Source organism: Plecotus auritus, assembly GCF_963455305.1.
Source record: "Plecotus auritus genome assembly, chromosome: 13".
NCBI classification, from domain to species: domain Eukaryota; kingdom Metazoa; phylum Chordata; class Mammalia; order Chiroptera; family Vespertilionidae; genus Plecotus; species Plecotus auritus.
This window is the reverse complement of record NC_137779.1, coordinates 27,620,750-27,648,141: the sequence shown is the minus strand read 5'-3', so window position 1 is coordinate 27,648,141 and position 27,392 is coordinate 27,620,750. Positions and strand designations below refer to the sequence as shown.

Genomic DNA, 27,392 nt, shown 5'->3' with positions numbered 1-27,392 from the left:
GGTTTCTAGGAAATCAGTAATATGTATTACCGTCTCTCCTTCTTAGTAGCTAAAAGATTTGGCCATTTGTTTTACCACTCACCTCTTTTTTTTTTTTAATTTAATAAATCTTTATTGTTCAGATTATTAAAATTGTTCCTCTTTTTTTCCCCCATAGCTCCCCTCCACCCGGTTCCCATCCCACCCTCTGCCCTTACCTCCCCACCACTGTTCTCATCCATAGGTGTACGCTTTTTGTCCAGTCTCTTCCCATACCCCCTCCACCCCTTTCCCCCGGAGAATTGTCAGTCCACTCCCTTTCTATGCCCCTGATTCTATTATATTCACCAGTTTATTCTGTTCATCAGATTTTTTATTCACTTGATTTTTAGATTCACTTGTTGATAGACATGTATTTGTTGTTCATAATTTTTATCTTTACCTTTTTCTTCCTCTTCTTAAAGAATACCTTTCAGCATTTCATATAATACTGGTTTGGTGGTGATGAACTCCTTTAGCTTTTTCTTATCTGTGAAGCTCTTTATCTGACCTTCAATTCTGAATGATAGCTTTGCTGGGTAGAGTAATCTTGGTTTTAGGTTCTTGCTATTCATCACTTTGAATATTTCTTGCCACTCCTGTCTGGCCTGCATAGTTTCTGTTGAGAAATCAACTGACAATCGTATGGGTGCTCCCTTGTAGGTAATTAACTGTTTTTCTCTTGCTGCTTTTAATATTCTCTCTCTGTCTTTTGCTCTTGGCATTTTAATTATGATGTGTCTTGGTGTGGTCCTATTTGGATTCCTTTTGTTTGGGGTTCTGTGTGCTTCCTGAAGTTGTAAGTCTATTTCTTTCACCAGGTCAGGGAAGTTTTCAGTCATTATTTCTTCAAATAGGTTTTCAGTATCTTGCTCTCTCTCTTCTTCTGGCACCCCCATAATTCGGATGTTGGTACGCTTGAGGTTGTCCTTACACTATCTTCAAATTTTTGGATTCTTTTTTCTTTTTGCTTTTCCAGCTGAATGTTTTTTGCTTCTTTGTATTTCAAATCTTTGACTTGATTCTTACGGTCCTCTAGTCTGCTGTTAGGTCTCTGTATAATACTTTTTATTTCAATCAGTGTATGTTTAATTTCTAGTTGGTCCTTTTTCATATCCTCGAGGGTCTTGCTAAATTTATCGGCCTTTTCTAGGAAATTCTTGAAAAACCTTATAACCGTGGTTTTGAACTCTATATCCAGTCATTTGCTTTCCTCCATTTCTTTCATTTGTGATCTGTTTCTTTGTCTCCGCATTTTCGCTGCTTCCCTGAGTTGGTAGAGTAGCTTTGTGTGGTAGGTGTCCTATAGGGCACAGTGGCTCAGCCTCCCCAGTTACCTGAGGTGGACACTCTTGGTGCACCCCTTTGTGGATTGTGTGCTCAGCCTTGTTGTAGTTAAGTCTTGATTGTTGTTGGTATCACTGAGAGGAATTGACCTCCAGGCCAATTGGCTGTGAGGATCAGCTGTGTCTATGCTGGGAGAACTTCTGCGCTGGAGACACTCTTATGAGACAAGACTTGCAAAATTGCAAAAGCCTCTGTGCTCAGCTTGGATGGGGCGGAGTTTCAGGGCGGAGCAGACAGCCTTGGTTTCCCGTCAGCCCTGCCCTATGAGGTCCCTGGGACTCAGTGTCCCTCGGTAATCACTGCAAGCACCTCTGAGAGAAAGCCGCCCTTGAGTTTCGCCCACTGCTGGACAGTCCAGTTTCTCCCCGAATGAGTCAGGGTTCCCAGAAACTTGCCCGGAACTGGAGTTCATCACAGTTGGGAGCTTCCATCTCCCTCCCACTTTAGAAAGCCAGCCGCACACTCAGCTGCCTGTGCATTTAGCAGTCAGTCTTCTCTGTGCGCGCACGTACTCACCTCCGGACCTCTGCCTTCCGCAGCTCCCGAGTCTCAGTGTGCTTTCTCTTTTCCTGACAGTCCAGATTCCCCCCGAATGAGTCTGGTTTCCCAGCGTCTCGCCCAGGATTGGAGTTCAGTGCAGTCGGGAGCTTCCATCTCCCTCCCGCTTTAGAAAGCCAGCCGCCCGTCCTCTCCACATGCGAGTCTCCGTACCTCAGCCTTTTGCAGCTCCTCTGAGTCTCAATGTGCTTTCCTCTTTTCTTCTAGTTGTAGAATTTCCACTCAGCCAGCCTTCCTGTGGTTCTGGATGATGTCCGTTTTGTCTTTTAGTTGTAGTTTTGATATTGTTGTGCGAGGCAGCAGTTTAGGTATTTACCTATGCCGCCATCTTGGTTTCTCCTCACCACTCACCTCTTGACATACATGCCTTCATAACAAAAGAAATTTCTCACCCTAGTCAGTTTGGCTCAGTGGATAGAGCGTTGGCCTGCAGACTGAAGGGTTCTGGGTTCAATTTCTGGTCAAGGGCACATACCTCAATTGCAGGCTCCTCCCCAGCCCAGTACCTGGTCCAGAGGCAACTAATCGATACGTTTCTCTCATATTGGTATTTCTCTCTGCCTCTCCCTCTCTCTTCCACTATCTCTAAAAAGCAATGGAAAAATATCCTCAGGTGAGGCTTAAGAGAGAGAGAGAGAGAGAGAGAGAGAGAGAGATTTCTCTGGTTGTCAGTAGTTCTTACATTTGAATTTTAGAGGATAAAGGCAACTGTTTTGTGTAAGAGAATATGTATGAAAAGTGCTGAACAATCTGTAAAGTGCTACACAAATGTTAGCTAATGATGGTTAATATTTTCATTCTCATTCCTAGAACTTACTTCCTCTTCACATCCTAGTGCCATCTGTAAGTCTTACAGATGAGAAAATAATTGAGGAAGTGAATCTTGGAGAGAAATCCTCAAACTTGCAATAAATTATGAAACAGAGCTAATAGTACAGAAATTGAGAATTAGGCCACATTTCTCTTTAGAGTCATTCCGTTCAGGGAAACTCATCCCCTTGGCACGGAGTCCTCTGTCACCCCGTGCTTTTCACCATCTTCCACCCCCTCCATTTCCATTCCATCGCATCAGCAAAATTTGGCTCTTTCTGAACCCAAAAGCTCCTGGTAAGAAAATAAAGAAAATAAATGTGGCTCTTTAATAAAACATCTCCATCTGCACTAAGAACCTTCGGAAGCAAATGTCCTTGTCTCTGCTATTTAACCGATTAGTATATATAACACTTGAAATTTGAGACTTGCTAGGAAAATACGGTGCTTCCCCGTCTTTTCCATGCTAAGACATACATAGAAAATTACTTTTGTATGACATACTGAGGTAAGCAGTGACAATGATTGTGTCTATAAGCAAATCGTTGAGCGGTTTCATCTACCCCAGATTCAGAGGGCAGAGAGGACCAATATCTTGGCATAGCAATGGAGACATTCTGGTTTAGTGGAAAGACAGAGCCTTTGGAGCTCTTCAATCAACACCATGTAGACAGCCTCATTCATGTAAGTTCTACTGCTGTGCTGTCTACCAACCACCATGGCCTTCAGGGACCACTATCGCCACTACCACCACCACCACTAGGTACCATTTACTGAGTGTTTATTATATGCCAGGCCTGGGCACAGCTCGATATATGCATTATAACTAATCATCACAACAACCATATGAAGTAGATACTTAGTATCAATTCCACTATGCATACTACTATTTGGGGAGGCTGAGTAATTTGTCCAAAGTTATATAACCAGTAACAGTCAGAGCTGGGGTTCCAAGCTAGATCCTCTGCCTTAGGAATTGGAACTCTTAACCACTCAGCATAACTGCTTTAGACCCTCCTAGCAACACCTATGAGAAAAAAGAGGAAAGAAGAGAGGAAGCCCCTATTCCCACCGGAAATCTAAACAATTACCCAACCCCTCTTTAGAGCAGTGCTGTGTTCTTTGTAGGGTTATTGGGAGAGTTAGAAAGGAAGAATGAGGCCCATCTGTGGCCTCAAGAGGCTTATGTTCACCCCAATCATATCTATTTCTTGTGTTCATTAGACAATTAGATTCTACCTGTCAAAATCCATAGTGATTCCTTCGTTTGTGTATTTGAATTTGAACTGGTATATCTCAGTCACTTTCTAGAAACAGCAAAGGGAATAGAGAAATAAATTACTTTACAAAAGAAATCCTGTGGTAGTTACAAAATAGTTGAGGGGATGTGAAGTACAATATAGGAAATGTAGTCAGTAATATTGTAATAACTGTGTGCGGTACCAGGTGGGGACTGGAAATATCAGGAGGAACACTTAGTAAAGTATATGATTGTCTAACCACTATGCTATCCACCTCTAACTAATACAAAATAATATCAAATGTAAACTGTAATTGAAAAATAAATTTAAAAACAAATCCAGAATCTTATCTGATAATAGATAAGGAACATTTTCATTTTGTATCTACTATACTTCCTACTTACCTGTTTGTTTCACAGCATTACATTATTCAGGAATAATCTTTGCAGATATAGAGATAAGGATTTTTCTCCTGATTTTTTTTTAGAGAGAGTGGAAGGGAGGGGGAGAAACAGAGAGAGAGGAACATTGATATGAGAGAGACACATCCATTGGTTGCCTCCCACATGTGCCCCGACCAGGGCCAGGGATTGAGCCTGAAACTGAGGTAAGTGGCCATGAATGGAATTAAACCCAGGACCCTTCAGTTCGTGGGCTGACACTCTATCCACTGAGCCAAACCGGCTAGGGCTATGGTTACCATTTTAAAGCTGGAAAAACTAAGGCACAGAGTCAAGTACGTGACCCAGCGTAAGTAAATGACAGTGGAACCGGTTGAGAAACCATTTATTCATGTAACATATTTACTGACCTTCGTGTCAGGCACTGGAGTCACCGAGGTGAACATGACAGAAAAGGTCCCTGTTTGAGCTGAGTCTTGGGTGACAAGAGGGGACCATGAGGTGTCCCAGGCAGAGGGGACAGCAATACAAAGGCTCTGGAGTAAGAAAGAAAGCCTCTTCCAGGATCAGAGAGGAGGCCAAGTGGCTGGCAGTGAGTGAGCAGGGGAGAGTACAGGAGATGAGGTTGCAGAGGAGGTGGGGGGCCTGTCAGTCACCGTAAGGGGTTGAGATTTTATTATAAGAGAACCCAAGTCCAGTGAAGGGTTGTACATATGGGAGTGACGTACATTTTTAACGATCACCTGGCTGTTTTAAGAGTCCAGAAGGAAAGAAGTGGAAACCATGAGAGCAATTAAGAGGCTACTGCAGTAATTCAGAGATTAGAATGGCAACAGGAAAACTGGGAAAATTAGAAAAGGAACTAGGATCTATGATTTTGGGTCTTGTTTTTGTTTATCCTGCACTTAAAACTAGGTACTATTGCTATCTTCTCCCCTCGTTGTTAGAAAAGCTAGAAATAAAGAAGGGCAAATTTCCTCATGAGCGATATACTCCAATTAAAATATAATTTGCCTAGTAGTTGAAGCAAACATTTGGCCCAGATATACTATAGTGTGTCCACAGAGCTGGAGAAGGTATTAAAGACAGGAAAAAGATATGAGTTTAAGTCAGAACATAAGATATACCCTTCATTTATCTATTTGTTCCTTGGCAATGTGGGAATGAGGATGTTAGATTGACCAGAAAAAGTCTCAATGTTCTTGTTACTTTTCTTTAGACTAGTGCCCCGGTGCATGGATTCATGCACATTGGAAGGAAATTAATTAGAAGGTGGCCAGTGAGCAGGACTGGGCAAGACAGGCTGGACACACCCTGGAGCAACCTCCCGTGGTCCCTCCCGACCGGCTGCACCTGGGGTGGCGCTGCAGCTCGAAGGGCGTCTACGGAGTGAGGGGGAGTCTCTCTGGTAGGTGGGGTCCCTCGGCCTGGCCTGTGGGGATCAGGCCAAAACCGGCTCTCTGACATCCCCCGAGGGGTCCTGGATTGTGAGAGGGCAGTTCTCGGTGACGCACCCTGGAATCGGGCTTCCTCCTCTCTGGTTCTGGGGTGCGTCACCCAAGAACCGCCACTGCCAAGTCACCGCAGCTCGGCAGCTCCTGCATTGAGCGTCTGCCCCCTGGTGATCAGTGCACATCATAGCTATCGGCTGGACAGTCGAATGGTCTGACCGTTGCTTAGCCTTTTATATATAGAGATTTGCTATTCCATTAATCACAAGTGATCAGGTCCTAGAAAAACTAGCTCACCTGCTTAAACTCGAAGAACACTGATTTTTTAATGGAGTTAATTTTAAAAGAGAAAAAATATTTTTCTAGCAAGACTTAAAAAATCCAACCAAGTTCAGAAGGCTGCTTCGTGAGTACAGTCAGACCTGTGTATCTACGGGTTTCACATCTGCAGATTCAACAAAGCGAGGATGAAGACTATTTGGGCCCTAGCTAGTGGTTAGAGCATCGGCCCGAGCACTAAAGGGTCATGGGTTTGAGTCCAATCAAGGGAACGTACCTCAGTTGCAGGTTCAATCCCTGGCCTGAAGGCAACCAATCAATGTGTCTCTCTCACATCAATGTTCCTCTCTCTCTCTCTCTTTCTCTCTCTCCTTCTCCTTCTATCCCTCCCTAAATGAAGATTAAAAAAAAAAAGTTAAAAAAACATTTGGAAAAAAATATGCTACGTGGCTGCTGACGTGCACTATGCAGTTAAGCCTATGAGGGGTGCATCTGTACTGAACATGAACAGACTTTTTTCCTTGTCATTATTCCCTAAACAATACAGTATAACAATTATTTACAGAGCACTTCATTGTATTAGGCACTACAAGCAATCTACCGATGACTTAAAGTGTTCAACGCAAATACCACAGCACTTTACATAACAACTGGAGCATCTGCAGGTTTTGGCATCCACAGGGGTCCTGGAACCCGTCGCCCGAGATGACTGAGGGAGCACGGTGCAGTAGGAGAGGTATGTGAAACTGGAGTGCCCACAGCAACGGCTTCACTTCAGACAGGCCAGCTGTCTGGCGGCCTCCCTTCGCTGACGCTGAGTGTAATTGCTGTCACGCAAACTGCCTATTCTTCCTGCCTGCCCATGTTTCTCAGCCAAGTCCAGCTGTGATGCTCTGAGCTATCTTTCATGTTTTAAATTGTACCAAGAATAGGTCCTTTATGACCTTTCTATAAACAGATTGTTTAGCAAAACTGAGAATATACAACTTTTACTCAGTGGTGCTATCTGTTGCCTGAGAACATTTGAGAATGAAACATTTGATATTTGATTTGTACCCTCACAATATTCACGTAGTAATTCTTTAGGGGCCTATCATGCATTGAGTTGTATAAATCTTTCCTTCACATATTTACATTGTGGCTTACACCTCTTAGTAATACCCTGCACACATTTTGTAGTGTGTGTCTGCAGAAAAGCTACACTAGCCATCCCTCTTTACTACTCTACTTTTTTTTCTACTTTGGTTACTTTTGTCAGTTCATCTCAAAACGTCAAGTGCACAAGCACCACAACTTTGGGCATTGCTCAAGCTCTTGTGGCCTCTGGACCAGGCACGCATCCTTTACTTAAGACAGTGGTTCTCCATTATGTCCGTGACAGACTCCTCATGGGTGTGCTGCAAACTTTAATCCATGTGTGAAATGCCTTTTCACTTCAGGTAAATATTAATATTGTTACTGTCTGTGCGGTTTTGCTTAGCGGAGGATACCGTTCTATGGGAATGAGTCCGGAAACACGGCACACTATCAGATAAATGCCAATAATGAAGAGTCTGGAAGCACTCAAAATACTTTTCAGGCTCATAAATGATAGCTCAGAACTTATCATATAATAAGCCTTTGTTTCCTAACTCACTGTTATATTTATTGCATGTAGCAAAGCTCATTTAATAGCTGTCTTTTCACTCTGCAAGATTTTTCTGTAGTTAAGCCCAATTTGCTTAGCATTTCACTACCTCAAAACCACTGATTTCAGAGTTGAAGTTGTGTATGCATAAGAAAACGTGATAATTTACTGCACTAAGGAAGTGACCAATTTATTAACAATTTGTCAGGAGGGTTTAGTTTGGGAAACTTCCCATTAAAGCTAGAGGGGGTGGGTGGAAGCATTCTGAAGTGACACAAGAGACCAAGACCCAGGGTACTTTGGCATTAAAGAACTGTTACCCGCCTGTATGTACCAGTTTTCTTCCACTTGTTCAAACACATATTTATGATCTTGCCAAGATAGGATTTTAAAGACTAAAAATGCTTAATTTAGTCTTGAATGCCACTAATTAGGCTAAACCCATTGGCTTAGAGAAGGAAAATGGAAAGCAAAGAAAAAGGTAAAGGAACCGGAAAGAAAGATAGGAAGAAAGTAAAGAGAGTAAGAAGAATGAAAGGCTTCTCCCTCCGTTTCTATGCCACCGCCACAGTTTCCTCAAAGCAGCACATGTAACTATCACATGCCCAAGAATATAATATTCCCTTTGGGAGACAGAAAACAAGACAAATCTCTTGTTCTCAAGAATTCACAATCTGGTTGGGAAGTAAAGTAATCTACATGAATCAACTGAGAGTGTTAAATTGTGGGTTACTGATGAAAAAGGAATTTAGAGAAGGAAGAAATCAGTGTGATCAGAACAGGTAAAGAGGCTTTCATGAAATATCTGGATGTAAGTTGGCCTTGAGGATGAATAGAACTCAATCAGCAGAGGAAGGAAATTTAGAGAAAGAAAGAGGTAAAGCTCTGAAAATCTAGGAAAAGGTCAAAAAGGGGAGAATTTAGTTGGAAAAAAAGTTTAGAATTATGCCATACCTTCCAAAAGGCCACAAACAGAAAGGACTCAGAATCAGTTAAAATAAGTAATAAAATATGGTGTTTATACAAGCAGAGATTCTTAATGTTAACATGTTAGGAAACAGGCTCAGTTCTGCTCAATGCTTACTTTTCAGTCCCCCTAAGTAGTTTTTAAAATCTCATAATAAAGAATTGGTGAAATTTATAATAAAACACAGGGCTTACTACGAGTTACTCTGCTCATATGGTAGTCCAGTAACATAATCTATGGCCTCAGTGTGGGTAAACATTTTTAAATACAATGTACATAATACTACCCACCTCTATGTGTGTTCTTACCTCAGGTTCCTTGGGATTTGGGTAAAGCTGTTAAAGGAAAAATAAACAGCACTTAATTTCTGAAAGATACTAGATCACTCCTCACAGAATACATGTTCTATATGAAGAGTTCAATTTGTGCTATATTGAATACAGAAACAGATAATCTTAAGATACATAGTTCAAGCTAGAGATAGAATAAGCTTATTTTGTAAACATAGCCTTTAGAATATTCTGTAAACACTGACTATAAGAAAATTGATAACCAGGTATTTATGCTTACTGGTTAGGATTTGTGACTGAGCTACAAATAAATTCTAAATAATTTTTATGGTTTACGATTTTTAAATAAATAATATATCTAAGACTCTCAATGATATCTCCTCATTTTCTTTCTATCTTAATAACATTCACCATGCTATACCCAGAAATAGATAAAACTTCAGAAATTCAAGAAGGCAGAGGAAAGTACTATTTTAATGTTTCACTTGCCAAAAGACAATGAAGTAGAGACAGAGGCTTGGTCTTTAAATGTATACTTACTGTAAGTATTGCCATGTGTAGCTTCAAGAAAAAAAATATTGTTATTATATTTTATATACTTGCACCTATGTTGTTATTATTTTCATTAAAGGCTAATTAAAATATTATTTCAGAGAGGTCCAAAGTTTTGAGTTGAAAAAATATTATTCAGAACAAAAGGGATCCTAATTATTTATTCACTCAGTGAGTGCCTATTACATACCCAGGGTTATGCTGGGAAGAGGAGGGATTTTAAAAAAAAAGGAAAGAAAAAAATTATCCTTATTCTCTGTAAGTTATATTATAGTTTGGGAGGTAAAATATATAAAAATAATTTATTATTACTAAAAATTAAATATGCCACAAGTATTTCAAAAAAATGTGCCTTTTGCCCTAGCCCGTTTTTCTCAGTGGGTAGAGCATCAGCCTCTGGACTGAAGGGTCCCCGGTTCGATTCCAGCCAAGGGCACATGCCCGGGTTTCGGGCTCAATCCCCAGTGTGGGGCATGCAGGAGGCAGCCCATCAATGATTTCTCTCACCATTGATGTTTCTATCTCTCTTTCCCTCTCTCTTCCTCTCTGAAATCAATAAATATATATATATATTTTTTAAAGTGCCTTTTGAAACAAATCAACTAAACTAAAAAGTTTTAAGCCTGACATAAATCTATAAAACCTTTGCTCTCCCTACATTTATACATTACTCAGATTCTCTCTGCTTGAATATATAGATATACAGATAGAGATATAATAAAGCCTATCATAAAAATTTTAAAACTAGAATACAAATGACAAAATTTCAGGACCACAATTTCATAGCAAATTATTCACCTATTTCACCCAAAGGACTAAAACTTTAGTGACACTGTGTGGCTATTTTGGTTACTGCATACAATTGATTTTAAGACTACACAGTGCAACTCTACTGTATATTAATTATTTAATTAAAAGTTTATTCAGTCAAAAATAGACATGGCCCCAGCCCTGGCCAGTGGCTCAGTTGGTTGGAGCATTGTCCCATACACCAAAAGGTTGTGGGTTCAATTCCGGTCAGGGTACATGCCTAGGTTACAGGTTTGATCCCAGGTCCGGGCCCTTATGGGAGGCAACTGATCGATGTTTCTCTTTCACATCAATGTTTCTCTCTCTCGCTTTCCCTTCCCTTCTCTCTCCAAAAATCAATTTAAAAAACACACACCATATCCTCATGAAGATTAAAAATAAAATAAAAAATAGACACGGCCCCGATCATGGAACTTGCAGACCAGCAGGGAAGAAAATATTAAACAAAAAATATCACACAGATAGCTGTCAATTGTATCATTTGCTATGAAGAAACAGCACAAGGTGTTTGAGAACAATGGAGGCTGGGGGAAGAGGAGTGTCAGAAAAGGCCTCCCTGAAGAAGTAAATATTTAGGCTGAGACCTGAAGGACCCTGGAGTAGCCAGGTAAAGGGTGTTGGGTAGGAAAGAGTTTTCCAGGCAAAGGGGAGCAGTATGTAGACCTGGCATATTCTAGATTTGTTATGTGGCTGGGACAGAGTGAGCAATGGTGAGAGGGATGCCTTGGAAAAGCAGGAGATTAGATCACACAGGCCTTGCAGATCACTTCAAGGTTTCTTAAAGAAATAGAAACTGAGAGGGAGTAAAAAGAAGGCACAGATGGAGAGAAGGGGAGGAAGCAGTGATAGAAACTTCATTTTATATATCTTGTCTCTTCAGCTAGGACCAGAGCCTCTAATTATTACACCCTTTGTAGCTGTCTTGGGCAGCAAGAAAGATCTGATGCACTTAAAATTTAAGTTGCATTTCTAAAATATTTGAGCTACAGTACTATTTATTTTGAGGGAACAGATTATATATATACACCAAACATAGTTACCAAAATAACCAACATAGAATAAAAACGAATTATTCAAGTCCATTTTTCCCTTTCATATCTGCAAACTGAATCGCCACTATTTAGAACATGCTCAATGTGCTAAATGCCAGATTCTTGTCTCCCCTCTCCCACATCCTGTGGATCGCTTCCAGTGACTTCAGAGGAAATTCTGTGGTCAAAAGATATGAGTATGTAAAAGAGAAAAATGAGGGTTTCATTTCTAATTGATGTAAAGGAGACATCAATGGGACAACAAAAACTTAAAAAAAAACTGGTTCATGGATACAAATGTAGGCACTGGTACAACATTAAAACACAACAAAATATAGGCTAATCTTTTTTTTAAGGGATAAAAGATGAGTCTTTGAGGAAATGTTAAAACATTCTTACGTATCCCCTTTCCAAAGCGTCAAAACAACCTCGAATCCTGTCAAGAAATAAATGTTTGATGTCAATTTGGACATGCAAAGCCAAAAAAATTCCAAGTACAGAACTAACTGATTTATATTTTTTGCTTTGAAGTACATTAAATTGATAATAATTTATTTACCTTTCCCATTTAATAAATTTTTAAAACTCCCAATACCTTTTAATATGTTAATAGAAGTTTATAAATAATAGGTAAGCAATTTTAGGGTACAGAATTACATCTTATTTTTCATGTTGGTTTCCATACTGTTTAGGACACTGGCATGCCTATCATGAGTAATCAAATATTGATTGATATTTTTCTTTCTTTATACAAGTCTATTTACTTCAAAAATAACACTAAGTCAGTATCTTAAAATTACATTGAATAATTATTACAAATTTGTAGAAAATTATTTTTAAAAGGCAGGAAGAAATTGTTTTAAAGAAATGTTACCACCACCACAACAAAGGGACATTTAGTTTCACTTAATGCAGCACAGACACAGATTGAGACACATTCTATGAAACAGTTACACTCCAGGGCTTCAAGTCAGACTACCCTGAATGTTAACCCCCGGGTCTACCATCTGCTTCCTATGTGATGTTCAGCAATTTAACCTCATGAAGTCTGTTTCCTCACCTGTAATATGGAAATTATAACATATCTCATCAGAGTTAAGATGCACATTCTTTCATATTTTATCATCTCTAATATCAGGATGCATCTTATAACTGGTGGTGTGTCTTGGTTTCATTAGCAACATTTTTTTTTTCTTTCTTACTGGTACATAAATTATGTAATTTATAAACTACAGCATTTGCTATTCAACTAAATAATTAATATGTACTTCCTAAAGTTGTTTTGAGATATAAATAAAATCATGATGTAAAATCTTATGCCCTAGAACTTGGCGCACTGGAGACTCTCAGTAAATAATACCCATGAATGTTGTACAGTATGATTTCTGTAAATGCTGGCATTTTCCTGTCTTTTTAGTCCTAATTTTTGTTTGCCAAAACTAGAAGTTAATTTATTTGCAAAATCATTGTTGTTAGAACCATCTGCCTACCCAATTGTTCATCAAATTTCCTCTAATATCTCTGGCAGCAAGATATTGACCCTAAGGGTTTAAATCTAAAATGTGAAATGTGGGCAAAATAAAGTTTGTGAACGTCTTAAAAAAAGAAAGAAATGATGTTACCAAATAAAGTCTTATGGGTAATTTCAGCCATGATAAAAATAATATTCAACTTTTGCAAAATTTCAATTACTTACCATCTAATAATATGCATTGACCCAGGAGCGCTTTTATCTTCTCGGAGGATTTTTAAATTGAGGTCTACAAAAATAGAAACACAGTCTATTTTCATCTACTAAATGACTGCTGTACTAAAATTGTCCATTCTAAATAAAGGTATTTCCTTTATTTTATTTATAAAACTAAGTTTTATAGCTTATAAAAATATTTGGAATCTCTACTAGTAAATATCTAAAAATAAATCCTATGTTGATAATTAGCTTAGTTCTGATTTTTATTCTAGTTTAGTAGTCTACCCTTACACAATATAGTGAAGGGGAGCCGAATATTACATCCCAAATGTGCCATTTTAGCAAGTAGATTATTTGAAGCTAATGGCAATCAAGACCCAGCTAACTCACCTGGTCGGTGTGGCTCAGTGGTTGAGCATCGACCTATGAACCAGGAGGTCATGGTTCGATTCCTGGTCAGGGCACGTGCCCAGGTTACGGGCTCAGTCCCCAATAGGGGATGTGCAATCGATGATTCTCTCTCATCACTGATGTTTCTATCTTTCCCTCTCCCTTCCTCTCCGAAATCAATTTTAAAAAAGACACAGCAGTATTTGAAAAAATAGAAGATCCAGCTGACTCAAGGTAAACTTTTACCTTTCCATTAACTGATTAAAAGAATTTAGATAGGGGACCTGGCCCAGAAAGAGAGCTATTACCAGAGATAACTTTTTATCTGATAGACTTACTAATCCGCATTACCAGGGATAACATCTGATTACCAAACACCTGCTCCTCTTATCTTCCTGTGAATTGCCCTCCTTCTCTTTGAAACTCCCTGGCCCTTATCCCATTGCTTAGCTCAGAATGGCATATACATCTTAATTGCCTGACTGCCTTTGCTCTCATATCTGTATGGGCTCCTGTATGTACAAAATTAAATTTGTTTTTCTTGTGTTCATCTTATGTCAAATTAATTACTAGACAATTCAAGGAATCTAGGAGAGTAGAAGAAAAAATGTTCATTCCCAACAGTAGCACAAATGAATTGGTTGCAAAACCAATTTGTGTCACTTCTTTGCTTCTGTTGAATTCTAAATAATCATAAGGTAGTATTGAGACCATCACCACTGACCAATTTAAGACATTCATTTCAATCTCCAGTCACTTCTTTTTTCTTTCTCTTTTTCAAAATTTATTTTGTATTTATTTTTTCTCCTTTTTGGGGGTTTGCACTTTCTTATGACAAGGATAGAAAATTGTATTAAAATTTTTTAGTTCAGATCAGTCCAAAATCAATCACTGATTCATGTATGACTTTGAATAAGTCACTTCACCTTTTCATATTGTTTTCTTATTCTAAAAATTATGTCACTGCCAAAACTGGTTTGGCTCAGTGGATAGAGCGTCAGCCTGCGGACTGGGGGGTCCCGGGTTCGATTCCGGTCAAGGGCATGTGACTTGGTTGCAGGCACATCCCCAGTGGGAGGTGTGCAGGAGGCAGCTGGTCGATGTTTCTCTCTCATCGATGTTTCTGACTATCTATCCTTCTTCCTTCCTCTCTGTAAAAGATCAATAAAATATATTTTAAAAAAAAATTAAATTAAAAAATAAAATAAAATAAAAATTATGTCACTTCTATCTCTACTGAGGAATATTAAAATTATTCCATGTTGTTAAAACATTTAAAGATTACAAAGAAAGAGAGTGACATAGGAGTATTGAGCATTTTTATGATATATGCTACTTTAAGTATAAACTTTGAGAGGGAGACATATAACTTCCACAAAAACTGTCACAAAAAATAAAGCTATAGGAATGGTATTACCCACTCCCCAACCCACCCCCATGCATAGGGGCAATAACTAGCACACAAGTGTTTAATTATAGTAAAGAAAAAAAGACAAAAAAAAAAAAGACACAGGCCCAAAATGAAGTTCAATTGTGCTAAATGCCCATGATACCAAACGTAGATTTAATACAAGATCTAACTGCAGTTTCAATCTCTCTTACTCAACCAGTATGGAATTTTCTGGTCAAGCACCAATAAGGTGAATCTGTCCCTATGGGCCTCTCCCTCCTTTACAGAAAGAAGAGCCAATCTGTATGATAAAAACCTTCCTGTTATCTTTCCCAAAGAAGAGTCGTGGCCCACCAAGAATCCACTGTTTTGTTTGTTAATAGCTTCCTTGCGCTACCCTTCCTCCTATTGAAAGCTTTCCTTTCATACAGCCCCTCCGAGTACCCTTCTGGTTGCTGGACGGGATGCTGTACAATTTATAAATTGCTAAATAAAGCCAATTAGATCTTCACATTTACTTGGGTGAATTTTGCTTTTTAAGCATTAACTACCCAAAGCATGTCTTTTTCCAATTCTATGTTCCAAACAAAAGGAGAAACTATAACTGTGCTATGTATAAACATATTCATTACAGATTTATATCCAATAAACCAAAAAAGGACCTAATACACAGGTTATCATAATAATTACAAATATCTTGCTTTTGTGTTTATAGCATACATATTTCACTGATGCTCATGTAGAGAGTCAAATCTATAATAATAAAAGCATAATATGCTAATTAGACCAGACAGTCAAACGACCTTCCAGACGAAGCCGGGGCTGTGAGGGCCAGGCCCCTTGCATGAATTTTGTGCACCGGGCCTCCGGTATTTAAGAAAATTAAATTGAAATGAGGCTAAGGTTATAATTAAGTACAGATATGAGAAATTGAAAGTAAAGTTAGATTTAAATAAATATGTTACAAGGACACTTGTAGCTCTCTATATTTCTTTATTTACTTTTTTATTTTTTATTTTGAGAGTATGTTTATTAAAGCTGGGGACAGTCTGACAAGGAAGGACTTAGACTAGAAGAAGCAACAGGAGAGAGCCTAGGTGGGGCTTTGGCTCTCTAGAAATATTATAGAAATGAGCTGCTGTTAGCTCACTGGAAAGTCAGAGAAAAGGGGCCTTGGAGACAGGTTCAGGGGTAAGCCTGGGATGAGCTGCCACTGCCTGCTGCTTCCTGGTTGCAAGACTCATGGAGACCCTTAGAGTTTAGAAGAGAAAAGTAAGGATGCAGGCCTGAGGGAAGAAAGGTGTGTGGGTGCCTCCAAGAGAGAGACCGCACCAATTTATTTTTCAAAAGTAGTTCCTGCTTTAGTAACAAATCAGCAAGATTTTCTGAATTGTTATCATAATCCAGCTTTTTTTTTTTTAATCCAGCTTTTTAAACAAATAATAAGATTTTGAAAAATTGAGGAGTTCTAGGTACATTTTCTAAAAATTCAACCGAAGAAAAGGAGCCAAAAACAGCTTGTAATATAAGAAAATGAGATCATAAGTTTGAGGACACAAGAAACAAAAAGGCCCTGGCCAGGTAGCTCATTTGGTTAGAGCGTCATCCCAATATGCCAAGGTTGTGGGTTGGATCAGGGCACATACAAGTATCAACGAATGAATGCATAATTAAATGGAACAAATCAGTGTTTCTCTTTCTCTCTCCCTTCCTCTCTCTCAAATCAAATTTTAAAAATACAAATAAAAAAGTAACAACAGGAAGGCAAGTTGAAGGCCTGGCATTGAGAAAGGACCAAAGCTGATTAGAATAATAATTGTTTAAATATACATGCTAATCAACAAATGGGTTTGGCATGAATATGCACTTTTATAGCATATTTACATATATGTTAATAGGAAGAAGAGTTTTCACCTGGCTCTCAATGCCAAAGTATAATTCAAAGAACAAATTTAATTGGATGCAAATCCATAGCATCCCAAATAGATTTTGATTTGGCTGCTGCTTCTATAGGTCTAGCTTAGATTTATTGGGCTTGTCCATATAGATTTCTTTTCTCCTCAGTCTGTCATTTGTTATCTGGCCAGGAACTAATAGTTCCTATAAGTAAAACCACTAAACATAGTCAAATTAAAATGGAAAATTAATTAGCAAATTGTTCTTAAAGAACAGGCCTATGACTTGGACTCAGCATACTCTGTGAGAAATTAAAGGTTTACTCCTGCCAAATGGAGAAAAGGGACATAATAGCCAAAGTAACCATTTAGTTAAACTTTACCTTCCAAATGGCGGTCTCCATAAGAGCTTTCTGGAAACAGGCCCCTTAAATATGTTATACATGAGATACAAGTAGCAAAAAGTTTCTTCACCATTATCAATGACTCTTCCTCATCACTAATTTGGGATAAAATTGGTCCCTGGAAAAACAAACAAACAAAAAAAAACAATGAAAAAGATCAGTATTCACCCTGGCCTGTGTGCTCAGGGGTTAAAGCATCGGCCCGAGGACCCCCACCCCAATCCCACCTGCCCCCTCTAGAGCTGTCTGCCTGCTCTCTATCTATGAGGCTGTCTCTATTCTGCTTGGTAGTTCAGTTCATTAAATTCCACATGAGTACACTCATATGGTATGTGTCTTTCTCCGACTGACTTATTTCACTTACCTATCGTTTTTATAATGCCTAATACATGAAAATACTATAAATACTGTAAAACAACACTGTTATAAATTATTTTAATAAGATAGTGTGCTAATGACATGTGATGTTTTACAGCTTAGCTGTCAAGTTACATGACCTAAGGCAAGTTACTTTATTTCTCTGAGCTTCAGTTTCTTCCTTATTGCAAAGTTTAATTGAAATAATAATATACTAGTAAATCCCTTGGCACAGTGCCTAGCACATGGTAAGTGATGAATAAATGTTAGCTCCTATAGTTATTATTGTTTAAAGTATTAAATAGCAAAATCACTTAAAACTTACTGGGAGAAGTAGCTCATGTAGTCCGAACTACAAAGATCTGTTTATATCAAAAGGTCAATTTGTTAATACTCAGTGAGAAAAATAACTGCCCAGTTGATTGCAATTCATAGATATGGCTCAGCATCTTTGCCCCAGGAAGGAAGCACACTTAGAAAACTAAATGAGATCAGGAGCTTGGTGAGTATATTGAATTCGAGCAAGAAAGATGGCTGCCTTCTCTCTGCCATAATTCTCCTTCAACTTCAATATTTCCTATTTCTGCTACAGCTTAATATTCCTGAAACAATTATTTTACTCACTCTCCTGATCAAACCCACTGACTTTCTATTGATTGCAGAATGAAGTATAAGTTCCTTAGCCTTAAGATCCATGTTATTTCATCCTCAGAGTCCCTATTCAATTTTACTTACTATTTCTGTTCAGCAGGGTGACACTCCAATTCAGTAAGGATGGTTCTTTGTTATTCTCTGAAACATGCCACGCTCATTTTTTTTATTCTGAGGCAAAGCATATGATAGGCTTCCCTCATGGAATTCTCTTCTCTCTCCTCTATTAAAATCATTTTCATCATTCAATATTCACTTTAAGTCTATCTCCTTCGTGAGGAATATACAAACTATTCCAGGCTATATAAAATCTATAAATTCTTATCATTTGTATTGCCTTACTCTCTTTCGCATATATTACTTTGTATATTGACTTAACTCCTGCAAATCTTAATTTAACCAGATTATAAACTTCTAGAAGATGAAGAGTCTTTTTTTTTAATCACACCTGAGGATATGTTTTATTGCTTTTTAAAGAGAAAGAGAGAGAAACATCGATGCGGCCTCCTGTACTGGCCCCAACTGGGGATCAAACCTGCAACCTAGTATATGCCCTGACCGGGAATCGAACCCACAATCTTTTGGTGTACAGGACGATGCTCCAACCAGCTGAGCCACCCAGTCAGGGTGAAGGTTTTTATTTATTTATTCATTCGGAGGATAATATAGTATTACATATAATATATGATATTGGGCTCTCAATGAATACATAAATGGTTCATTAATGAATGTCATGGGACAAGATAACCTTGCCAAGATAAACCAGCAAGTTTGCCTGGTCCTGGCATGCTTCCCCACGTGTCCCAGCAAACAAGTTTTTCTCATTGTTCTCTCCTTCACTTCTTATAACTGCATCATGGTGTGCATCAGAAGTTTCCTAATTGTTTCAGGAAGTGAATGTCTAACAAAGAACCATTCTCTTTAAACATCTTTTTGTTTCTGATTTCTTTTACCCTAGAAAATCTAAATATATAAATATGAAACAACACCGAGTAAGTTATTTTTGTAGGAGTCTATTCTAATTTTCTGAACATCCTCAGTCCATTAGACAGTTAAAATGTAGACATGCTCTGCCAGAAATTTTGTGCCAATTAACTGATAAAACTGCTGTTAAAAAAAAAATGCCCAAAGATTAAAGTCATCATTCTGAACTGACTACATAGTCATCAATTTTCTTTTAATTCAATTTTTAAGTGAAATAGAGTTTATTAGTGAAACAGTAAGATGGAGAATAGGCTACTGCAGAGACAGAGCAGCCATAATTCTTACTAAATACCTTATACGCCTTGTGAATTCTGATGGGGTGAGAGAGCTGAGCAATGGCCATTATAGTAACGTATCAGGATTCTTTTAAGTCTAACCTGCAAAAAAAAAAAAAAGAAAGAAAAAATAAACCAATTAGAGACCTTGCCCAATAAAATCCTTATTGTGAATTTTCCAAAGAAATATTATAAAATTAGCATTTGACTATATTGTTTGGAAAATTAGTTTAATAAACATTTTGATCTCCACAAACAATTTTTAAAAAATTTGGCATAAAGTCTCTGGATCAGTTTTTCCAACCACCCAATGAAAATGTAAGTTGACTTACTTGTTCCCAAATACATTTGAAGGAGAAAAATATTGTAAATCACCTAATGAGTCCTAGCTGGTTTGCCTCATTGGATAGAGCATTGGGCTGCGGACTGAGGGTTCCTGGGATCGGTTCCAGTCAAGGGCACATACTTCAATTGCAGGCTCAATCCCCAGCCCTGGTCGGGGCCCATGTGGGAGGCAACCAATTAATGTGTCTCTCTCATATCGATGTTTCTCTGTCTCTCCTCCTCCCTTCCACTCTCTCTAGAAATCAGTGGAAAATGTCCTCTGGAGAGGATTGACCCCCCCCATCAATAATATATTTTTTTCATCCTGTTAGTCTCTCAAAGTGTAACAGTGCTTTGCATATAGCAGCACCTCAAAATAATTTCTTGAATTATTAAGAGAGGAAGGGAAAGGGATAGAGAGTTAGAAACATCGATGAGAGAGAAACATCGATCAGCTGCCCCCTGCACACCTCCTACTGGGGATGTGCCCGCAACCAAGGTACATGCCCTTGATCGGAATCGAACCTGGGACCCCTCAGTCCGCAGGCCGACGCTCTATCCACTGAGCCAAACCGGTCAGGGCAGGATGTGGAAAAATTAAAACCACTACTGATGGGAATGCAAAATGGTGCAGCTGCTATGGAAACAGTATGGCAGTTCCTCAAAACGTTAAATAATCACCATATTATCCAGCATATCCGCTTCTAAGTATATACCCAAAATAAATGAAAGCAGGGACTCAAACAGATACTTGCACACCAATGTTCATAGCGGTATTATTTACAACAGCCAAAAGATGGGACTATCCATCAGCAGGTGGATTTTTTAAAATGTGGTATATACAATGGAAAACTATTCAGCTTTAAAAAGGAATGAAATTCTGATACATACTGCAACATGGATAATATTATGCTAAGTGAAATAAGCCAGACCCAAAAGGAAAAATATTGCATGATTCCACTTATATGAGGAAGGTAGTCAAATTCATAGACAGGAGCATAGAGGTTACCAGAGGCTGGCGGGTAGAAAGCATGGAAAGTTCAATGGGTACAGAGTTTCTGTTCAGGATGATGAACGTTTTCTAGAAATGGATAATGGTGATGGTTGTCTAACTCTGTGAATGAGCTTGGTGCCACTGAATTGTACACTTGGGAATGGTTGAGGTGGTGAATTTTATGTGCATTTTACCACAATAAGAACCATTGTTTAAAATACATCCAGGCACTCTGCCTCCCCGGAGCACGCCCACACCCATGCATCTCCTAAACTCTAAAGGACCCAGGAGACTTGCAACCAGGGGAGCGATGGGCAGCCAAGGCTCATCCCAGGCTCACCCCTGAACCTGTCTCCAAGGCCCCCCTTTCTGTGACTGCTCAGTGAGGCCAGGCAGCCCCGCCTAGGCGCACTCCTGTTGCTTCTTCCATCTTAAGCTGTTCCTTAGGGAAAAAACTAAACAAAACAGCTTTTCTTTCCATTGCTTCACTACATTATATATTTAAAAAAGGAAGTAAATTTCCCCTTTTCTTTTCAAAGGCTTTAATCTAAACTGTGGCTTCTTTTCAAGGTTTTATCCAGTTCTGACCAAAATATTTGTAAAATAGTCCGTTAAAATAACTTCCATCCTGGGTCACCCTGTGACCTGTTTTTGTGTATAGATTAATGCAAGACTCTGTAAGATTTTGCAAATTAAAGAGAGCAGAATTATTTGAGGCCACAAGGTGGTGACAGAGATAATAAACAGGTAATAATTCCTCTCAAATGACTTCTTCAGAGCAGCACTAGGGGACACTCTTTTACAGTATTTGATATGGGACTGAAAACCACCTAATACTTCTTTGGTCCTGCAAGACTCCAAGGGACCCTTTGTTGACTTCAGAGTGTAACTTTCATTTCTGAGTGTAACCTTCAAATCTGACTCAACATGTCAAGTGTTTCCCTTAATGACTGCAAGAAATAAAATAGGGCCAAGCCAGGTGGCTCAGTTGGTTGGAACGTTGTCCCATACACCAAAAGAGTGTGGGTTTATCCCCAGTCAGGCATGTACCAGAGGCAACTGATTAGTTTCTCCTCTCTCTCTCCCCCTCTCCCTCCCTCCCCTCTTTCCTCTCTCAACATAAATGGGCTCTACAACTGAAGGGACAAGAGACATCCTTTATAACTAATCCAGTCCCTTCCTTTTAAAGAAAAGGGTCAACAATTCAGTGGAGAAAGGGTAGTCTTTATAACCAACTAGAGGCAAAGTGCACAAAATTCATGCACTGGGGGGGGGGGGGGTCCCCTCAGCCCAGCCCTGAGCCCTGTTGTAATCTGGGAGCCCAAGGGGGATGTCCAACTGATGGCAGTTGGACACCCTTAGCACTGCCACAGAGGCAGGAGAGGCTCCCGCCACCACCGCTGTGCTCTCCAGCCGTGAGCCTGGCTTCTGGCTGAGCTGTGCTTCCCGTGGGAGCACACTGACCACCAGGGGGCAGCTCCTGCATTGAGCGTCTGCCCCCTATTGGTCAGTGCACATCATAGCAACCGGTCATTCTGCCATTGGGTCGATTTGCATATTAGCCTTTTTTAAAAATATATACTTTATTGATTTTTTACAGAGAGGAAGGGAGAGGGAGAGTTAGAAACATTGATGAGAGAGAAACATCAATCAGCTGCCTCCTGCACACCCCCGACTGGGGACGTGCCCGCAACCAAGGTACATGCCCTTGACCGGAATCGAACCTGGGACCTTTCAGTCCGCAGGCGGACGCTCTATCCACTGAGCCAAACCGGTTAGGACCCTTTTTTTATATAGGAGGATGGTGCTGGCGCAATAGGAAATCCATAAGGCATGGGGGGGAGGGGGGATTTTAGGTGAGAAACTCAACCTAAATCTCACACCTTATACAAATATTAATTCAAAATGGGTCGTGCATTTAAATTTAAAGTATAAAACTATAAAGAAGAGGAAAGCAAAGTCCAGCAAGAGGACTTGGTTTGCCAAAGGTCACCCAGGGATTCAAAGGTTTCCCCGAGTCTGTTTTCATAAATTATGACTCCCCCACCCCCACCCCCTCCTTTTACACATCCCATTTGGCCCTGATAATTCCCCGGCTCCAGGTTCACTCAGAGGAAATGGTTTCCACTCTATCAGCCTATTAGCTGGGTATCTGCTCACCCTCTATGGTGTGTTTTTTAATATCTTCTTCACGCTACGTTAATTATTCATTCATTCAACATTTTACTGGGCGACTACAATGTGCTAAGCTTCCCCTGAGGATTACAAAAATGTAAAAGACTGTTCACACATCTCCAAAGATTTATGGCTCCTTGGGGGAGAAATGAGATGATCGCCCTAATTAGATTAAGCGCTCTTTTAAGAGCAAGAACCATACTTCTTTTTTTTCTTTTCTTTTCTTTTTTTCCGTTTTCACCAGCCAAGTACACGCTGTACCGCACGCCCCGTCCAGCGCTCGGCAAAACTTGAACACGTTTCGGTGATTGGCTAATCTTGCGTTTCAAGACACTCTCTCCCCTGTACTGTTTGGGGAGCTAAAGTCCACCGAGATGAAACGGCAGATCCTGGGTAAAAGTGAAAGGAGAGTTTAGGTCACTAGCTGGTGGGGACTCATGCCCACCCCTGGGTCTGCGCTAAGCATCGATTCTGGCAGAAAACCTCAATGGCGGCGCGAGAACAACCGGGCCTCGCTCACATCAATCCCGAAGGTTCCACACCCGACTCCCTGCAATACACGGAGTCCTGGTCGCCTTAGCCAACCTCCTCTCCAAGACGGATTCCTTCTCGTCCACCGAAAGCTCAAGGGAAAAGCTACCTAAGATGGTGGGAATGGGGTGTTCCCCCGCCTCCCCTGGGAAACGTGACCGTCGTCATCGCCAACCGCGGAGGGGTCCGCTGTTACCTAGAAGCTTCCCCTCGGCCCCGGAGTTTTTCCTCACAGTATTTGGCTCCCCAGCGATATACTTTCAAATCGAATCGAAACTCTCATGTGAAAAGAAAAGAAAAAGTTCACAGAAGACTAGATGACGAACAATCCTCAAGGGCCCTTCTTCTTCGCGGACCTCGCTCGGCCACCTCTCCCCGCCGAGAGGCCACAACGGCCTTTTCCGGTTCAAACCCGCCTCACGAGCTCATGAATAATCAACCAGGTCTTCTCGGGGCGGGGCGAACCACTTCATGAATAATTCATCACCTCTCAAAGCGTACGCTGGCGTCCATCCTCTCCCTGCTTCATGAATATGCAAATAAGGGGCGAGCGCGTCCAATAGGCCCCTGGCAGGCCCGGCCCCCTCCACGCCCGGCCCCCTTAACACCGGCCCGTGTTCCCGGCCGGACACCTGTTGACAGTTTACTAGCCCTCACGCCGATGGCCTGGCGTTTCTCTTCCGGCGTTTCCAGCCCTTCCGAAGCCTGGCCCGGCGCTCCGGGGCCTGGGTGACCCGCGTCAGGCACGGGGAGCCGCGGGATCCGGGGGTGCGGGGCTCCACAGGACCCAACGGTGCCTTCGACTTGGGTAACCGGTACCTCGAGGACAGCCTGCCGCGGGGCTTCCTGGGGAGACGCCTCCCTCCCCCACCCCTACCCCCCACAGGTGAGGCGGCAGCGGGGAGGCCCTTGCGGGCCCGGGAAGGGTCTGGGGGCCGGGAGGGGTCTGGGGGCCGGGAGGGGTCTGGGTTAGAGGCCGAGGGCTAATGCGAAGCCTTGGCCCCGGGCCCCGGGGTCCCAGAGAGACCTGAGGTCAGCGCCGGGCAGCGTGGGGGAGGGGAAGCTAGAGCCTAGAGGGACCCGGGCCGGCGCGGAAGGGGGATTTAGAAGTCCGGACGGCAGAACTTTCAACCCTCGATGGCTTCTCCACTTCTTTCCTATGCACAGACCCAACATTGCATTGTTTTCAACATTAATTTGTAATTATGCAGATAAAACGTGCACACGTTCTCCCTACCCTGCCCCTAACCCCGGTCCCTTACGCAGGGGTGCCCCCAGGGAGCGGCTCCTCGCTCCAGAGCCTTTCCCCCCGCGTTGAGGTGCACCCTTAGGACCTGCCCTGGGGAGCTTTGCTCAGGTGCGTGCAGTCCCCGGAACCTCTGCCACGGGATCTCCGAAGGGAGTGGATGAAACCGTGGGCCACGTGAAGTTTGTTTTTCACTTTGTTTCTGAAAGTAAAGTGGGGGGGGGGGAGGGGAAGGGCTTCAAGTTGGTAAAAACACGCGTTGATAAAATAATGACTAACATCAAAAGTTGGGATGTAATATTCCTTTAGAGCAGGGTTTCTCAACCTCAGCTGTAAGACACTTCCACCCCCCTTCCCAAGTCGTGGCAACCCAAAATGTCTGCAGACATTGTCAAACGTCCCCGGGGAGGGGACAAACTCGCCCTTCGTTAAGAACTGCTACTATAATCCTGTACTTTCCAGAATTAACCGCTCGTTAAGCTCCAGCCACACAGATGGTCTCTCTCTCTCTCTGCTCCAGCCCTTTCCAACCTCCGCTTTTCCCAGCTCCCTTCTGGCTAAATCGCTGGCCCTCCATGCTGGCTGCTTGCTTCTCATCTGCCTGTAGGTCTCCGCTCAGTCAACTACCACGGTCTCCAAAGAGCCTTCCCCCGCCAGCCTATGCTAAAGGCAGTCCACCCCACACCCACCCCTAAATACAGTCATTCCCTCTCCTTATTATTTTCTTCATAGAACTTACCACAATCTGGGTTTTATTTTTTATTTACTTGTTAGCCTGTGGTGAGTGTGTGTGTGTGTGTGTGTGTGTGTGTGTGTGTTTTCTTTCCTCCTCCACCTCCTAGTATATAAGCAAGCTTTATGTAGAGGCCTGGTCTGTCAGGGTCACCCCGGTTCCGTAGTGCCCAGCCCACTCAGTGAACATTGCTGGACTGAAACAATGAATGGCCTTCTCTCCCTCCTAAGAGCTATGGAGTTTCTCCTCCTCCTCTCTGTCTTCAGTGCCTGCTGGTTTTGGATGAATGAGCACCTGTTGTAGGAGCTGTGGGGAGAGCCTTCACTTTCCCCGCTGATTTAGGAACTCCATGAGGATACTGCCCTTTATGATGTTCATTGAACTCGCCTAACCCATAATTATTAGGCAATTAAAAGTGGACAGTGCTACAGGGGGCTTTAGAAATCGTCCAAGTCTAGTCTCTTACTTTACAGATTAGAGTTTACGTCGTCAAAGTCTAGTCCAGCCGTGGGCAAACTACGGCCCGCGGAGCCGAAAGAGCGGAGGGTTCTCGCTCTCCCCTCCGCTCCTTTACTTTGAATTTATGTTAGTTCACACAAACACTCCATCCATGCTTTTGTTCCGGCCCTCCGGTCCAGTTTAAGAACCCATTGTGGCCCTCGAGTCAAAAAGTTTGCCCACCCCTGGCTCTTACTTTACAGATTAGAGTTTGTCATTTGCTCCAGGTCCCTGAGCTTGTTCAGAGACACCAAGTCACAAGGACAGCCCATGGTCTCACACCTCTCCTTTCAAGTCTCTTATCTCCAGCCAGTAATTTCTGATACTTTTCTGCGAAGCTGATTTATCACTCAAACACAGAAATCCCAAACCAAAGACTTGCTTCCTGTCTCCTAGAAGCGTTTGAGCTCGTATTCTTCCTCTTTTTTTATTTTTTTTTAATCCTGTTCATTGATTTTTAGAGAGAAACATCAATGTGAGACAGAAACATCGATTGGTTGCCTCCCGCACGACCTGGGCCGGGGATCAAACCCCCAACCTCCGTATGTTCCCTCACTGGGAATGGAACTCATGACCTTTCAGGGTGCAGACAACGCTCAACCAACCGAGCCACATCGGCCAGGGCTATACTTTCATCTTTGATTAAATACAGACCTAGGGATAATAGCCTAATGAACTCAAAAGTGCTATCTGATATTCAGACAATTTCCTGGCTTCTTTTGTATCTTTCAGTGATAAGAGATTGGGAATTTTCCCTGTCAAAGTTACTTATTTGTTTTGGAAAGGAAAAAAATGTGCGTTGTGGTAGAAATTGATCATTGTTTAGAAATTTCCAAATAACCAGTTGTTAAAGTTTTGCCAAACCCTGTAAAAGGTGAAACAGGTGAAAACAGGGGGAAGAAACCTTTTGGAGAGGACCTTCATTGCCTAAAGTTAACCTTTCTCTCTAGACATGTTTCATTCTACTCCGTGTCCCTGAAGCAGTTGTCACTCCTCATTAATCAGTCTCTTTGTTTTGAGAACTAAAGACATTTTTCCTTCTCAGTTAAAGAGATTCGGGTTCCTTCTTTCCTCTTCTTGATCAGTTTAAGTTGGTAACATTGTTAGTAGAGTCTGTGGAGTAATGCTGTCCGCTTTCAGGATCTTGGCGTTGCTTCGGGGTATCTGACCGCACACAGTGTTTGTCATGGGAAATAGATACCGTTTGTCTGACTGTTTGAAACTCTCGCTGTCAGGTGCAGTTTCACCTTGGGAATCTTCTCCAAAAGCTGCTTTTCTTGAGGGTTATCAAAATAGACATACGGACTATAACATGTATTCCCAGGAGGACATCTCTAGATGCGCCTCTCTCTTCAATGTATGAAAGGGTACCAAATAGAGAAAAGTGATTAGGTTGGAGAGAGCCGCTAAGTAGAAAGTGTGGTTTCTTTATCCTATTTGCATTCAAATTTTATTAGAACTCTTAAAATCATC

At 41.2% G+C, this 27,392-nt stretch overlaps 1 protein-coding gene across 9 annotated transcripts in view; it reads right to left on the bottom strand.

The window, feature by feature from the left end:
* Positions 1-23,861, bottom strand: part of HORMAD2 (HORMA domain containing 2) — a 52,611-nt gene extending 28,750 nt beyond the window's left edge. The window contains exons 1-9 of one of the 9 annotated variants that reach the window (XM_080649804.1): positions 23,639-23,861; positions 23,114-23,300; positions 19,436-19,520; positions 17,131-17,269; positions 13,079-13,142; positions 11,782-11,818; positions 9,530-9,550; positions 9,008-9,034; positions 3,973-4,040 (exon numbers count right to left, since the gene is read on the bottom strand). In XM_080649804.1, the coding sequence (XP_080505930.1) occupies positions 3,973-4,040; positions 9,008-9,034; positions 9,530-9,550; positions 11,782-11,818; positions 13,079-13,142; positions 17,131-17,269; positions 19,436-19,486 (407 nt within the window). In that variant the 5' untranslated portion in view covers positions 19,487-19,520; positions 23,114-23,300; positions 23,639-23,861. The remainder of the gene's footprint in view (positions 1-3,972; positions 4,041-9,007; positions 9,035-9,529; positions 9,551-11,781; positions 11,819-13,078; positions 13,143-17,130; positions 17,270-19,435; positions 19,521-23,113; positions 23,301-23,638) is intronic. The other 8 variants (XM_080649805.1, XM_080649807.1, XM_080649806.1 and 5 more) reach the window with 8 other exon arrangements.
* Between the last annotated feature and the right edge of the window lie 3,531 nt (positions 23,862-27,392).